At 40.1% G+C, this 16,101-nt stretch overlaps 1 protein-coding gene across 4 annotated transcripts in view; it reads left to right on the forward strand.

Annotated features, from left to right (window-relative positions):
* ODAD2 (outer dynein arm docking complex subunit 2) overlaps positions 1-16,101 on the forward strand; it is a 154,145-nt gene that overhangs the window by 3,120 nt on the left and 134,924 nt on the right. For all 4 annotated transcript variants that reach the window (XR_012504139.1, XM_074358060.1, XM_074358062.1 and 1 more), the window contains exons 2-7: positions 971-1,230; positions 6,589-6,746; positions 7,993-8,194; positions 8,824-8,930; positions 9,111-9,247; positions 11,808-11,924. Coding sequence is in view for 3 of the 4 variants with exons in the window: in XM_074358060.1 (XP_074214161.1) it covers positions 1,007-1,230; positions 6,589-6,746; positions 7,993-8,194; positions 8,824-8,930; positions 9,111-9,247; positions 11,808-11,924 (945 nt within the window). In the remaining variant the exon portion in view is untranslated. The remainder of the gene's footprint in view (positions 1-970; positions 1,231-6,588; positions 6,747-7,992; positions 8,195-8,823; positions 8,931-9,110; positions 9,248-11,807; positions 11,925-16,101) is intronic.

The raw sequence follows: 16,101 nt of genomic DNA on the forward strand, positions 1-16,101 counted from the left end.
AAGTATAGAATATCTGAAAAAAAAACCAACCTTTAAATATCCAGTATGTCTTAATGTCAGAACTTGCTTTCTAACTGTGACAGCTAATGTTATGTTTTAAAATATCTTCTTTTAAAGGATAATTTCTATTTAGCTAAAGTGAAATTTATTTCAATTTCTGTTTTCAAGTTTATAATGCTACATTCTTTTGATAACCAATTTAGATAAACAGGCTAAAAAGATGCTCATTTGTTCTCACATTTGTTCTTAAGAAAGTTATAAATGGCAATAAGATAGTCCAGGTGGGATATACGGGCAGAGAGCACAGTATTTGGATTGCTCAGGTATTTTGATTAATAGGATCAATATAGTTACACCAATTTTCAGAAAAAATTAAAATTATATTCCACTTCATGTTCTGATTCTACTTTTTAGTCATTCAGAAGGCGCTCGGGGGACTTTCAGAGCTCCCAGAATCATTCTCATCAATCATCATTGTGCTGATGCAGATGCATGATGATGACAAAGAATAACAGAATCCAGTTTAATGGCATAATTCTAAGCAGTGTGTGACCCAGCTTGAAGCAGCCTTGCTCACCGAACCTCTGGCCCCAGCAGAGCTGTGAACCCAAGGCCTTGATGCCAACATTTTCCAGTTCTTTTTTCCACTCTTGGACTTTTCTGTTTCCATTTTCTGCCCGGCTCTTTGAATTCTCTTAGGCCTAGGAAAATGAGAAAGAAGGTATTTATTCCAGGGCAGGCAGCTACAGGAAGATCCTTAAGTCCTTGTCAGTTTTATCTTGAGCTGTTCAGGGAAAGTGAACTATTTTACTGAATTGAAGAGCAATTGGATAATTGAAAAATCGGCCTCTACAATGAAGAAGCAGAATGTGGGCTGGGCAAGTACTAGCTTAAAACCTGGAAGATGAAAAGTGTTCTGGTGGGAAGGTGGATGCTGGTTCTCCCTCTAACTGGTTCTGCTCTGATATAGTGTGTGCTGAGCTCAGATCTGAACGTTAAGGATCCCATGGGTGTGGCGCTGACACGGTCAATGCAGTGGTCTGCTGCGGGACACGGGACCAGGACCCTGGAAGTCACCCCTCTGAATGAAGCAATATTGACAGAAATTGTTATGTTTGTGGAGAGTTTTATCTATAAACACCCTCAAGAGGCAAAATATGTTTTTGTAGAACCACTGGAATGGAAAACAAATTTGGACCCCTCAGCATTTGGATCAGGTTATATTGTCAGGTAAGCCAGTGAATTGCTTCGAGAACTTAACATCTTCAGTTGTACATTTTTTTTTTTTTATTGATTGGTTGTAGGTCTGGGGCAAGTCACTTAGCCTTTGTGAACCTCAGAAATCTCAAAGAAAACTGGAGGCACTCGGGTGAAATCTAAGGATATTTTGTTTGCCAACACACTATTTTTTTTTTTTTTAATTTCATTTTTCTGGGGGAGGGAGAGGAGGTAATTAGTTTTTTACTTACTTATTTTTAATGGAAGTACTGGGGATTGAACCCAGGACTCTGTGCATGCTAGGCATATGCTCTGCCGCTGAGCTATACCCTCCCCTTTCTGGCCAACAACTGTTTATCAAATTTCTAAATTTGAATTTCTTCTGATAAGGAGTTCATTCTCCAGGTCACCACACTCCCAACATACGCTGTTCCTTTATGTCTGGTCTTTGCACTCATGTGACCTGCCAGACTCCACAAGGCATTGATTTTTGTGACCTCCAATCCTAGACAAAATCCCTTCTGAGATTTAAATCTGTTAAATCTATGGGGCGGCAGAGGGAGAGATGTAAATTCCGCTTAATATAAGGGAAATACTTATTAATAATTAGCATTGCCCTCAAATGAGAACCTTCCAATTTCTTATCTCTTAGGAACATAGCTAAATATATATTTTATATGTCACATAAATTTATATAATTATATTATACTTACATAAAATATATTATACATATAATTCTACATGATAAATATAAATTCATGTGTACTATTTTGGGGGTGGGAGGGTCAACCTCAGTTTATTTTTCACTTCAGACATTCTGAGCCTCTTTTCTACCCCCAGTCCCACTTTGGTTCTGCACATAAACTTTTAAAGTCTGATCTTATCATATAAAAAAAACTTTAAAGTCTAATCTTATCAAAAACAGTTCTCTAACTAGTCAAAACTTCCCATAGATGCCTTTTCCATTTTTCTCCCTTTGGGATTATTTGTGAGGATATGCTTAGAATTTCATTTTTAGAATCACAAAACCATTCTTGAACTGCATCTCAAGAGCTCTTCAGTTCTGATGTCATGGTCTACCTCCTCTCTGAATTCTCTGAAATATTTTAAAATTAATTTTTAATTTCATTTCTAACTGTGCTTTTGGTCACTTTCTCCCAAAGGGCTTCGTTCCTCCCGCCTAAGTTTAGTGGAGTAACACACATTGTTTCTTCTGACCTTGGAAAGATGGACTCATCTGCAAAATCAATTAAAAACATATGAACGCTTAGTACAAAGATGGATTTAAAGCAAATGTCAGAAGTGATCAAGATTGTTGTATCTTGCCTCTGTACTAATTTTATATTCCAAGCACAGACATGACCACATCTGTGACCTAGTTAGGGGGGCTGTTATACACACCTCAGACATTTTGCCTTTTCTTTATCCCGGTTCAGTTTCTTTTTGCTTTATTTCCATTTTTATGTCTCTGCATACAGTCTTTAGTGCAGTGTTCCCTCTTAAGCAGGATGCTTTGCCATTCTGACACCACCTATGTTTTGAACCAACTATCCCGTGACTGTCTTCCTTCTGTCAAAGTTACCATGCAACTTTTCCTTGGGACAGTTTTTCCAGCCATCATTCTTGTTTCTGACCTTTGTTGACTGGTATCTTTGATGTTGGGAGAGATAAGAGGGGTCTGATAGTAGTGCCTGTTACATTTGTGTTTTGATGAAAACCAGATAGGTACTGACTGCCTGGAAGAAGGCAAGGATACAGCTGAGATTTTGGTAATAATGGAAAATACCAGATTCTTCCTCATCCAGGTCTTGACCGTATCTCCTAAACCAAAGAACTGTCAGCCACCCACAGCCACTTGGTGTTTGCTATGTCCAGCAACATAACAAGTGATGTAAACCAGAGATGCCCTCAATGGCCAGAAGAATGTATTATTAAAACAGCCCCACTACCTCCTTCCTTGCCCTCTGGTTCATAGGCACTCTTTTTGCTTAGCTGCTGACCCTTGGAACACCATTTATTCATTTATTTAAAGTGGGGGAAGCCATTCTTTTCTCAGTCAGGGATGATATCTCTAAGTCCATGTTGTTAGCCAAGTCATCATGGAGGATTTATTTAAGCTTGGAGTCTCTGGACGTGTTTCCATCAAACAGGAATGTCCTTGGATGTTTTAGAATAAAGGCAGACTCTTCTTGGGCATACACATTCTCTCATCCCTCTTGCTCCAAAACAAGTCAGTTTTATCTATATGGAAAGTCTCTTAAAGTAGATAAGCTACCCCCATTTTTGTTGATCTCTGCAGATATCTGGGGGACTATATTCGTACTTGTGGCCTTTCTTCTCATTTGATGCAGCTCTGAATGCACTCTCTGAAGCGGTCAATAAAAGTTTGATCAGCCTTCTTCTCAAGTAGGCTCATTGGCAATTGACACTGAAACCGATCCTTCAGTCACACACAAAGAGGTTTTCCATTTCACCTGCTGTCTTCTTTCCTTTTGCGCAGATGGTCATTAATTGAACAGACAGGCACAGAACTTTTCACGTTTGCATGATTCATTCGTTTCCTTTAGAATCACTCCCAATGTACAGCTGTTCATCCTGTAATATCATCTCTCCACGTTCAGTTTTGGGGAAAAAATATCTCTACTTTGATTTTAATGGAAACCATAGGTTTCTTTTTATCACCATTTTCAATCGCTTTTGTTCTCATCAGACAGGATGAGATTAATAATCTTCCTAAAACACCTCCGAATGAAACCCAAATCCATTGCAAACGAAGGACAAGTGACACTACGGAGCTGAGGTGCTTCAGGTCTCCAGAATGTAGCCTGGGAAATGTGCTAACTGGGAAAGCATTCAGAATCGATTTGTGAAAACATCGTTAGCTATTTTCTCCTTCTCTGGGAGAACTATTATTTTTAAATCGTGTCTGTTTTAATACTGCTCTATGTTTATTGTGAATCTGAGTCTGCTGTGTCTCCGTGATATGAGTTGGGACAAAATCGGATGCTGGTGCGAGTCCTGTGTGGTTGAGAAGCCAGGATGCCTGAGCAAGGGCCCTCTTCCCTGCAAGTAATACACACTTCATACCTTTTTGGTCCTTAGTTTTCTGATCAATAGTCGAAGGGCTGATTTCCATGATTTCCAACCTAAAAATCGCGTTGTTTTATGAGACAGTAATAATTGTATTTTGGTAAAATTTCTAAGTCACAGCATTAAGGTTTGTTATTGAACCCTTTCTTGTCCATCCCTGAGAATGACGAGAGTTTCTCAACTATAGCTTTATTTCCTATGTTACTGCTCAAACACACGTTTATGGAGTAGCTACTATGTTCTGAACATGAAACCAGACACTAGGGGTTAATAAATCAGACATTTTCCCGCTCCCCTGCAGGGTCGTCTAAACTGAGGCTGTTTAGCTCCCTCCCCCAGTTGCAGTGTAGAAGTCCCTTGATCAGGTCAGTGGGTTTCATTTCTTCTTTCTTTCGTTCTTCTTGACCTTCATGAGGCGAGTGTAGCAGTTTTCTTCCAAAGAGCTCTTTCTTCGGGCGCTGGAGACTGTGAGCCCAGAAGCAGAAGCTGCTTTTCAACAGTCCTGCCTACGGCTGGAGTTTTAGTTCCTCTTGCTCCAGCCGGTGGGAGGCTGAGCAGGGAGTGATGTCCCCTGTGCCCAGCACTTCCCCTGGGGCTCCGTGGAAGCTTCACTCTCCCAAGCTAAGCAGCTCGATACCACGGGTGTTCAGTCGGCCCGTAAGTTAGTCCTCCTATCACCCACTTAGCATGAGCCGCCAGCCCAGGTACAGGCCTTTCAGAAGTGTCCTCCTCAGTCCTAAGGACACGATTCCAAAGGCTTTGAGGGAAAACATACATTCTGTAAGCGACGCACGTCACTGGCCAGTGTGGAAACAGTTTGCTGTGTAATTTCTTTCTCGTATATTTATTGAACACCTTGTGCACGTGGTTACCCTTTGAAGTACTGGGGATGGAGCAGGGGCCAGACCGATCGAGTCCCTGTGGTCGCTCCTGTTGCTGCTGGAACGAATTACCATGTAATTTATGGCTCAAAAGCACACAGATTTATCACCTTACAGTTCTGGTGGTGAAAAACCTCCAATGAATGTGGGCAGGGCGGTGTTCCTCCTGGGGCCTGGAAGAAAATTCATTCTTGCCTTCTCCAGCGTCTCAAGGCCACCTGCACTCCTTGGCTCATGGCCGCGCACCACCCTGACCCCTGTTTCCATTGTCACGTCACCTTCTCTGACTTCACCCTGCTTTCTGCCTCTTTAGAGACCCTTTGATTACACTGGACCCACCTAGATATTCCAGAATAGTCTTCCCATCTCAAGATCCTTAATCTAACCTATCTGCAAAGTCCCTTTTGCCACGTAAGGTAACATACTCACAGGTTCCAGGGATTAGGGCATGGATGTTTTGAGGGGAGTCATTAATGTGCTTCCCACAGTTCCTATCTTCTTGTTCGTATTCCCTTGAAATAGTGTTAAAAGTAGATTGAGTCAGATTTACTTTTTCTGATGAACTGTCAACATTTCACAGCTATGTATCTGCGTTACAATTTAAGATATGTTAGGTCATGTCTTAAGATGTGGGAAGTTCTGGCAGGGATATCAGAATATAATAATTAAAAAAAGTGCTAGGCCATTTAATTAACGGTGTTAACTGGTAGAAATGTATAGAAATATCACTACCATAAAAACATCTTAATATTTTTTACATGCCAACCTGAAAAGGTCTCTAAAAAGGACAGAAACATCAATCTAGGAGAGCTGATAATTTCTGATCAGGAAAAATCCTATTTAGAAAAACTACTTTCTACCCTAAGGTAAACCAAATTTGGAGGCTTGGAGTGGGAAAATAATCCACAGAGAGGATCTAGTTTGTCGTTTTCCATAGCTTTCTTGCTCAAAAACAGAGTAGCCAAAAAAATTCCTAACCACTAATTACTGTGGTGTAAAAATTTTATAAATAAAATAACATTAGAAATCCACAAAACATGAATGGTTCTGTAGAACCAGTGATTAAAAAAAAAAAAAAAAGATGTCCAATACATTATTAGAAGAAACAAAACCGAAAATTCTGTTTGAGTTCACGTCGGTATTCAAGAAATTGCTTAACATTTTTCTTCCTGGATATATCCCTGCTGCTTAGTACGGTTGCTAATAAGTCTGGGGAATTAAGGGTCTGAGTGTGGAAGAAAGTGGGAAATAGGTAAGCTTCTGAGAAGGGGCTTTTATATTCTCTGGGTTTTATCATGAGCCATGGGAATAATTTGTTGAAATGTCTTACATTTAACTGCTACTGGCATCCAGGTAAGCTTCAGCTTTAAAAAAAATTTTTGTTTTTTTCATTTTTAAGTGAGACAACAGTCAACTCAGAAGACGTTGATAAAAACGGACAGCCTTTGCTATTTCTCTCTGTACCGCAAATTAAAATTAGGAGCTTTGGGCAGCTGTCACGCTTCCTGTTTATTGCCAAAAGTACAAAGCTGAAGGAAGCACAAGCATGTATTGAAGGTGATATTTACATTCTAGTCTGTGATTTGAACTCTCAGAAACATGATCTGGGGGGGACTCATTTGTTACAGTCTCTTGAAAGAAGTTGTTTCGCCTACAAAGTAAAAAGCCCTATGTTCAATTTCATTGAAGTGTCATTAACTTTTCCTGGCTGAAATGTTACGCTTGTATCAGATTTCTGCTGGACAATGAAAGGCCTAATGCTTCACCCTTAGTCAGTTTCTAGGTTTCTAATTTTGGAGTGTGGTTTAAAGAGAACCTTCCTAGCTTCTGGAATGACCTGAGGCCTGAGCCTTTAAGGTTCCTGCCAGCGGCAAAGACAGATGTCCAGCGCCAGCCTGGGAATCCACCCTCTGCCCTCACACTGCTGTGATGGGTGGTGATCTGTTTCCTTTAAAATGAGTGTAGGCTCTGCCTTCAGCCCATAATCACCTGACTTCCATGTATCTCAGTGCTACTCGTTGTGGAATACACAGCTTTCTGGGAACAGTTACATTCATTCAGTGGGAAATCTTTTTCCTTAAATTCCTCATTTCTAAACAAAGTTTTGCCCCTTTCTCCCTCATTTTCAACCATATGGTTTTTTGGCCTTTACCAAATTCTGCCTTCGGTACCCCTGGGTTCAACATTCACAGCTCTGCCAGTCTTGCTCACGAGTTGATATTTCAGTTTTTCACTGTAATTTTGGTATGTGTGTAAATTACTGGTTAGAGTTGTTTTTCCAACTCTCACACCAAAAGGCATTGAAAATATAAGTTCGAATAGGTGGAAAAGACTGGCAGTAGATCTATAGACTGAGAGAGACTTGCGCTTTTGGAGAGAAGGTATTTGTGAACACTATTCACTGGTGCACGCGCGTGCACACACACAGTTCTAGTGATCATTCTTCTAAGGAGACCAGTATTTCTCTTTCTTCAAATCAATTCTGAATGTATTAATTGAATGGCTATTCTGAACAATGCCCCACAGTCAACTTAAAAAAAAAAAAAGACCCTCTTGGCTTCTGTCCTATTAGGGAGATGACATACATAGAGGATATTATAGTACAAGATAGAACATCTCGAGAAGTGTATGGAAGTTCCTGAGTACAGTAGAACCTGAGAAGTAGGGTTGAATTCAAATTGAGTCAATCAGAGAAAGCTGAATGAAGGAAACATTTGGATGGGCTTCAAAGAGTTCGTTAGTCTATGTTTCTTGTAGTAGAAGATGAGAGGATAATTTTTTTTAATTTACTTTTTTTTGTCAGCTAACAGAAATCCTGTAGCAAAAATCCTGGGCTTGGATTATAAAGTGATAGATGAAATCAGTGAAGACTCATCTGTATTAAGTATTCTTGATAAAATCACCAAAGATGATGATCCGGCAAGTGAGACTAAGATGAAGATTGCCATGCTACTTAAGCAGCTGGATCTGCACCTGCTCAATCATACTTTGAAACATATTTCACTGTGAGTCTTTTCTTGAAAGAAACTTCTGAATACCAGTTATAAAAAGGACTTTCAGAGTTTTAGATGGAAAAAAAAAAAACGCAAGAAAAGTAAAGTGTGAAAGTGGTTGCTATTGATTTAACGTTACATTTCATTAGAATAAAATTTTACTCATTGCGTGGATAATTCTAGTTCTCAATATTAAAATTCTCAGCACGGCCAACACATTCTAAGTGGGGTTTCATTTGAGTCTGAAGACATTAAGTGGCCTTCTCATTTTCAAAGTCTCTTAACCTATTAGATAAATTATTAAATTATAATGCAATTATCATGTGTAGTTTGTCAGGTTTAAAACTTGTTAATTCTTCAAGTCTTTTCTAGTATTTTAAGCATTATCATTTAGGATGAAGTGAATATTTAAATGAGTATATTCAATGTTGCATTAAAGACGAATCACTAATTTTTTGATTTTTTGACAGTGTGATAAGATTGTAACATGGCTAAGATTAGCTGCAATTTTATTGTTGTAATTTATCTGCTATTTTAAATACAGAAAAAGAGATATTCATCCGATACAATGAAATGTTTTCATGTGTTCTCTGTAGACTCTTTTAAAGTATTTAAAATGAGTTTCTAAACATTTATTTCAGAGAAATACGATTAAACCCAGGGACTTTTAAGAATGATATAGAGCTGCTTAAACGATTCTCAGGAAAAGGAAAACAAACAGTCTTGGAATTTATCGACTATACCTCAGGTTCATTTTATATTATACGTATTTTCATAATTATATTTTTAAAATGCTTCCATAGCTACGTTAAATATTTATGAAAATGAAAACTTAAAGTTTTGGAAAACTATTTTTTGGAAGCCAATGTATTTTACAACTTGAGGTTAAGGAGCTAGCTCCTTTTAATTGATTGATAATTGGTTTCAGATTATGAATTTTCAAATGGATGCCGAGCCCCACCTTGGAGACAACTTCGAGGGGAAATTTGTTATGTGCTGGTGAAACCACACGATGCTGAAATTTTGTGCGTGACTTGTAGCAAAGAAGGAGTGTTTTTAAATGGTGTAAGTGATTTTCTATAAACAGCATTGGCTTTGGCCCTGAGCTTGGTCTCTGTAAATGCAGGCATGTATCCAGGACTGAAGCCCGAAAACAGAAAATGAAATGCTGTTCTGCGGGATTCAAGCAGATCTCCTTTGCTGTGGGTTTGCTGGGCAAATCCAAAATTGTCTCAGAATTAGCCCAGGGTTCCCCCTTGCAGGTCCTGACGTCGGTGTTCCAGGAATGGCCTTGGAAGGGGCCCGTTCCACTGCCTAAAGTGAAAAGCTCTTTAACGTAGTCAGTTCACTGGTTAATTACACAGGTATTAGAAGAAAGAAAAGTCCAAAAAGGAGCACGAAGGTCGTTACAGAAGAGTAACTGCTGCTTCTGCCCTAAGGGTTGAGGGGACACTTGGAAGAGGAGGAGGGGCTACCAAAATGTGGAGGCCTGGAGGAAGTGGCCCGTGAAGCTGGGACCCAGATGCCTGGGGAGGGGCCTGCCAGGCTGTGCTGGTGCCTCGGCATCTCGGGGAAGGGACCTGGTGGAGCTGGGACTTAAACCTCTCAAGAGTGGACCCTGCTTGCACTGGGGGTGGCCCCTCAGGGCTCAGAGGAGAGGCCCCGATGGGACAGGACTGGCGCCCACCCATCTGAGGAATGGTCACCTCCAGGCTGCGCTGGTCCCCTCGGAACTCAGGGGGTCTCCATGCATCCGGGCCCCAGACCTCTGAGGAGTGGGTACTACCCAGTCAGTGCGGGCACCTCAGGCTTTCGGAGGCGGGTTTGGCAGAGGGCAGAGGCCCAGACCTCAGTGGATGGGGTGCCGGTAGGCTGCTACTGTATTTCTGAGGGGTCATGCTGAGCCTGGTTCTGGAACTGTGTGAAAAGTGCCTGGAAATTAGAAATAACTGTTGCTACTGGGATTAGCTGCTACTGGGGGGGTGAGGGGCCATTGCTGGGGTGGCTCCAACAGGAACGGTGGACACACCGTTGAGAGCATGTCCCGTCTTCCTCTCCTGGCCCCCCGGTCTTCTCACTGACCCCCGGGCCGAAACACCTGCACTGGCCCAGGAGAAAGGCAGTGTGACAGATTCCCAGCCCGAGCATCCCAAAGCTGGGCGTGGTGGGCGGGCTGCGAGCTGAGAGACAGCACACAGCCTTCTGAATAATCTGGACTGAAAAACATGACTTTCAGGCTCACACCTGTTCACTGAACTTAGCTGGAAGGAGCTCAGCTTTCTCCTCTGCACAGCCCTGCCCCTGGTTGTCTTCAGTGCACATGTGGGTCTCACAGGCAAAATTTTGCAGGGAGGACCCAAGTCCTTAATGGGGACCCTGCAACCCCCGGGGACTGTTTGGAGCATTGTCATGCCTTGGCCTGGGTTGTTACCGAGTGTCCTGACTGCGTGGCGGTGTTTCTTCTGATGCGGCTTTTGGTGCTTGTCTCTTCAGCCTGACCCTGGGCTTGCTTCTGCACAGAGGAGGCGGACAGCCTAATATGATTTTGCTTTCCGCCTGTTTTGACACTTTAGAAAAGTGAAATCTCCAATTGCAAAGTAAGAGATCAAACTTAGGAGCGAAAACATTGCCAGTATCTCTGAACCTACTTGTGAATTCCTTTCTGTTTCCCTCAACTGCACTCCCATACGTGTGTGTATGTATATGTGTGTGTACACACGTGTGTGTATGTGTTCGTGTGTTAGACATTATTTTTGCTTTTTTGTAATTTTATAAAAATTGAATTATACTGTTAAGAAAAAAGAAAGAAAATAAGAAAATTTTTAAAAAACGACTGATTTTCTTTGGCCTTCCAGAGTAGGGCAAGGAGTCTGCTTCTGCAGAAGGCTGCTGACGCGCCTACAACTTGATTTGATATGGAAACATCCAAGTGTTCCTCTCAGTTTAAAAAAAAATGAAGGACAAGGAACATAAAGCTATTCCACAATTACAAGAAAATGTATAACACACTACAGTTACATGTATATATATGTTTTTACATAGTTATGTATGTAACACACGGCAGCTTGAAACACGTGTGCGCACACACGCGTGCGCACACACACACACACACACACACACACACGATGAAGGGAGAGCCACAGGGGCAGGAAAGCAAGGTGACACGAGGAAGGGGAAGAGACAAGGAGAGAGACAGAGGCGGGGGGTGGAGAGACAGGTGGTCACCCGGAGGTCCTGATCCTAGGAAATGAGTCTGGCAATCGTGCTACACGCAGAACAAGAACAGAAACACAGGTCATGTTCTAACCCTGAGGCCTCTGATGACTTCGTCGAAGGCTCCTGGAGTCACACTGCAGTGTCCCACCGGAGCAGGGAGGAGGGAGGGGCTTTCGCTTCTTGGCGGAGTGGCAGCGAGCCCCTCGTGCACCCGGGCGGCGCTCGGTAAAGGCTCGCTGGGTGAGCAGTAGTATTGAGAGGGAAGGGCCTGCCTGTCCACTTCATGTATGAAGACGACCCGTGGGTCCTTTAGAGAAGAAAACAATACGTGTGTGTGGGTTGTGATGTAGTGATCAGCTTCTTCTATTGCTCTTCCATTAATTACAGCACCAAACTTTTTCTCCCAAAGGGCAAAACGGATGATGAGGAGGAAGTTAACTATGAGAGAACAGGTGAAATTTATAAAGACCTTGTCACACTTTTAAGAGAAAAATCAGCAATATTTTCAGAAAATATGTCTAAACAAGTAAGTTTTACTGTTTCTTTTGAACTTTCATAGCATTATATTTCTTGAATACATTTTTCTATAGTATAAAAATAATCAGAGAATAATTGTCTAGTTTCGGACAGTGCCTTCAAGTATTACAGTGTCTCCACAATATAATATAAAATACGAAATATTGTAAATGTAGTAATTTAAGAATGTTTCTGATTTTCTTTGGGTGAAAGGTATAATGTTTCAAAGTGCTTTCTAGCCAGGATTTCTTCATCTTCCCATTTGAATTAATTATACTGAGAACAAAGGACTCAGTTCTGTTATGAAAGCTAGATGTTTGGGTTACTTTTATCCTTTCTTGGGCATCCTGTGATTACTACCTAGTTGGATTGTCTTAACATGTGTGCCCACTGCATGTGCGCACGAGCTGTGCTTTTGTGTCTCCCATGGTTTTGAAATCAGTCAGTATAATATTTTATGAAATAAAATTTTGGTTGAAGCTGATGTGGGTGAGAAATGATACGCAGGCAACACGAATGTGACGCGCGGGTGCTCGAGGCCAACCAGCAAGCCGACGGCAGCTCCCCAGATCCTGGAAGCAGTAACGTGTCAGGTCTGCTTTCTTGCTAGGCTGCCGTTGCCCTTGTCCTGGCACTTCTGTTTGTCATCATCGTGTGAGTTCTTTTTGTTCCCTCGTGTTTGAGCACCTGTTTCCTGGACTCCAGTTTTTCATCGTTGTTGTCATTGTCACAAAATATATATATACATAAAATATAAAATTTGCCACTTTAACCATTTTAAGTGTATCATTCAGTGGCATGAATTACATTCACAATGTTGTGCAACCATTACTCCTATTTCCACATCTTTTTCATCATCCGAAACTAAAACTCTGTACCCATTAAGCAAGAACTCTTCATTCCTCCTCCCCCCAGCTCCAGGTAAACTCCAGTCCACTTTCTATCTTTATAAATTTGCCCATTCTAGGTATTTCATGTAAGTGGAACCATATGATATTTGTCCTTTTGTGTTTGGGTTATTTCACTTAGCATAATGCTTTCAAGGTTCGTCCGTGGTGTGCACTTACCAGAACTTCATTCCTTTTTATGGCTGAATAATAGTCCATCTATGTCTGTACTACATTGTGTTTATCTGTTCACCTACTGATGGACCCTTGGGTTTTTCTACCTCTTGGTTATTCTAAAAAATACTAAGACTATTGGTGTATAAGTGTCAGGCTGAGTCCCTGTTCTCAATTCTTTTGGGTATTTACCTAGAAGTGGAATTTTTGGGTCATATGGTAATTCTATGTTTAATTCTTGGAGAAACTGCCAAACCATTTCCATAGCAGCTGAACCATTTAACATTTCCACCAGCAGAGGATGAGGATTCCAGTTTTTTCACATCTTCATCAACATGTGCTATTTTCTGTGTGTGTGTGTGTGTGTGTGTGTGTGTGGTTACAGACTTTGTAGTAAGCATAAACATGGCATCCCATTGTGGTTTTGACTTGCATTTCCCTAGTGATTAGTCATCCTGAACATATTTTCATGCACTTATTGGCCATTTGTATGTCTTCTTTGTAGAAATGTCTATTCAAGTGCCTTGTCCATTTTAAAAACTGAATCGTCTCTTTGTTGTTGAGTTGGATGACATTCTTTATACATTGTGGATGCTAATCCTTTATTAGACGGATTTGCAAATATTTTCTCCTATTCTATGGGTTATCTTTTTACTCATCTTGAGCATGTCCTTTGGTGTACAAACATTTTAAGTTTTGATAAAGCCTAATTAGTGTATTTTTTCTTTGTTGCCTGTGCTTTGGGTATCATATTTAAGGAACCATTGCCGAATCCAAGGTCATGAAAACTTGCCCTTAAGTTTTCTACTAAGAATTTTCTAGCTTTAGGTGTCAAATGTAGGTCTATGATCCTCTTGAGTTAGAATTTAGTGTAAGGGTCCAATTTCATTCCTTTGCACGTGGATGTTCAGTTTTCTCAGCACCATTTGTTGACGAGATTGTTTTTTCCTCACTGAATGATTTGTCATGCTTCTTAGAAATCAACTGACCATAGATGTAAGGGTTTATTTTGGGGCTCTCAGTTCTGTTCCATCAGTCTGTATGTCTGTCCATATCCCAGTGCCATACTGTTTTGATTACTATAGATTTGTAGTAGTTTAGCAGTCAGGAAGTGTGAGTCCTTGAACTTTGTTCCTGTTTTTTCAAGACTGTTTTGGCTATTTGGGGTCCCTTGACTTTCTATAAGAATTTTGGGCTTGGTTTTACCATTTCTGTAAAACACACCGTTAGGGTTTTGACAAGGATTGTACTGAATCTGTAGATTGCTTTGTATAGCACTGCCATCTAAATAATAAGTCTTGTAATCCATGGACATGGCATGTCTTCCCATTTGTTTGTGTCTAATGTCTTTCAGCAGTGTTTCATGGTTTTCAGCGTACCAGTCTTTTGCGTCCTTGGTTAAATTTATTCCTAAATATTTTATTTTTTGTTGCTATTATAAATGGAGTTGTTTTATTAATTTCCTTTTTGCTTGTCCACTCTTAGCCTATAGAAATACAACTGATTTTTGAGTGTTAAAATCAGATCTATTCTTGAATGTGAAATTCAAAATTGAATCCTGCAAATTCACTGAATTCATTTAACTCAGTTTTTTTTCTCATCTTTAGGGTTTCCTACATGTCAGATCATGTCATCTGTGCACAGAGGTACTTTTACTTCTTCCTTTCCAATTTAGATGTTTTTAGTTTCTTTTTCTTGCCATATTCCACAGCTAGAACTTTCAGGACTATGTTAAGTAGAAGCGGCAGAAGTAGATTCCTCGTCTCACTCCTGATCTTAGGGGAAATGCTTTCAGGCTCTCGCTGTTGAATACGATGTTAGCTGTGGGCCTTTCATATATGGCCTTTAGCATCTTGAGGAAATTCCCCTCTGATTACTTTTCTTTTTCTTAGTGCACCCCATCATTTTGGTAGAGCTTCCTGAATTAAAGAGGCCCATAGGAGGGAAAAAAATTGAGGGTTAGCATGTTTGAAAATATCTTTATTCTTCTCTCTCAGTTATTGTTTCTATAATGATAGCTTGAAAATAATTTTTACTTAGAATTTTAAAGGCATTTTTCCTGTGTGACCTTTCTGTTTTGGCTTTTCCCATCTAATGAGCCTTTAGGGTTTTCTCTTCTCCGGATGTTCTATAATTTTCATGATGATATGGTTGGTGCTGGATTTTGTTTGTTTTTCATTAATGATGACATGTCCTTCAGGACTGGAAAAATATTTTTGGATTACATCTTTAATCATTTTTTCCTTTCTGTTCTCTCTTTGAAACATTTTTTGGATTTGGGGGCCTCTGAAATTGATCATCTGATTTTCTTTTCTCTCACCCCCCTCCACTTCCTATACTTTGTCTTCTAAACACTGTACAAATCTTTAAAATTTTAAGCTCTTGTATTTTTAACATTTTGTTCTTGGATGCTTCTTTTTACAGACCACATGCTTTCATTTCTCTTGGGTAACACCTAGGAGTGAAACAGCAAGGTCACAGCTTCTTACAGGTTTAACTTTTTAAGCAACTGGTAAACCGCTTTCCAAAGAAGTTGTAATATTCTGCATTCACCCCTGCAGTGTGTGAGAGTTACGGTGTTCCGCAAACTCAGCAGTAATTGGTATTGTCAGTCCTTTGGACATTCTGATGGGTGTCTACTGGCATCTTACTGAGTTTTAATTTTTATTTCTTGAATGCATCCTTTCATGTGCTTATTTGCCATTCACATATCGTAAGTGGTAAAATGCATATTCAGCTCTTTTGCCCATTTTTATAGGGTTGTTTGGTTTCTTACTGAGTTGTGATGTATACATACATAATACATACGTACTTATAGGCTTATATATTCTTTAAGATACAAATTTGCAAATATTTTCTCCCAGTTTGTGGCTTACATTTCATTCTCCGAAGTCTTTCAAAGAGCAAACGTCCTTAATTTTGTTGAAGTCCAACTTGTTAATTTTTTATAGTGTTGTGTCTAAAACAGCTTTACCAAATCCAGCGTCACAAAGATTTTCTCTGATGTTTTCTTCTAGAAGTTATTAAATGTTAGGTTTTATACTTAGGCCTATGATCTATTTTAATTTATTTTTGGTATATGATATGAGGTATTGATCAAAGTTAATTTTTTTTCTTTTGCATGTA

This window comes from Camelus bactrianus, chromosome 35 (assembly GCF_048773025.1).
Source record: "Camelus bactrianus isolate YW-2024 breed Bactrian camel chromosome 35, ASM4877302v1, whole genome shotgun sequence".
Taxonomy (NCBI): Eukaryota; Metazoa; Chordata; class Mammalia; order Artiodactyla; family Camelidae; genus Camelus; species Camelus bactrianus.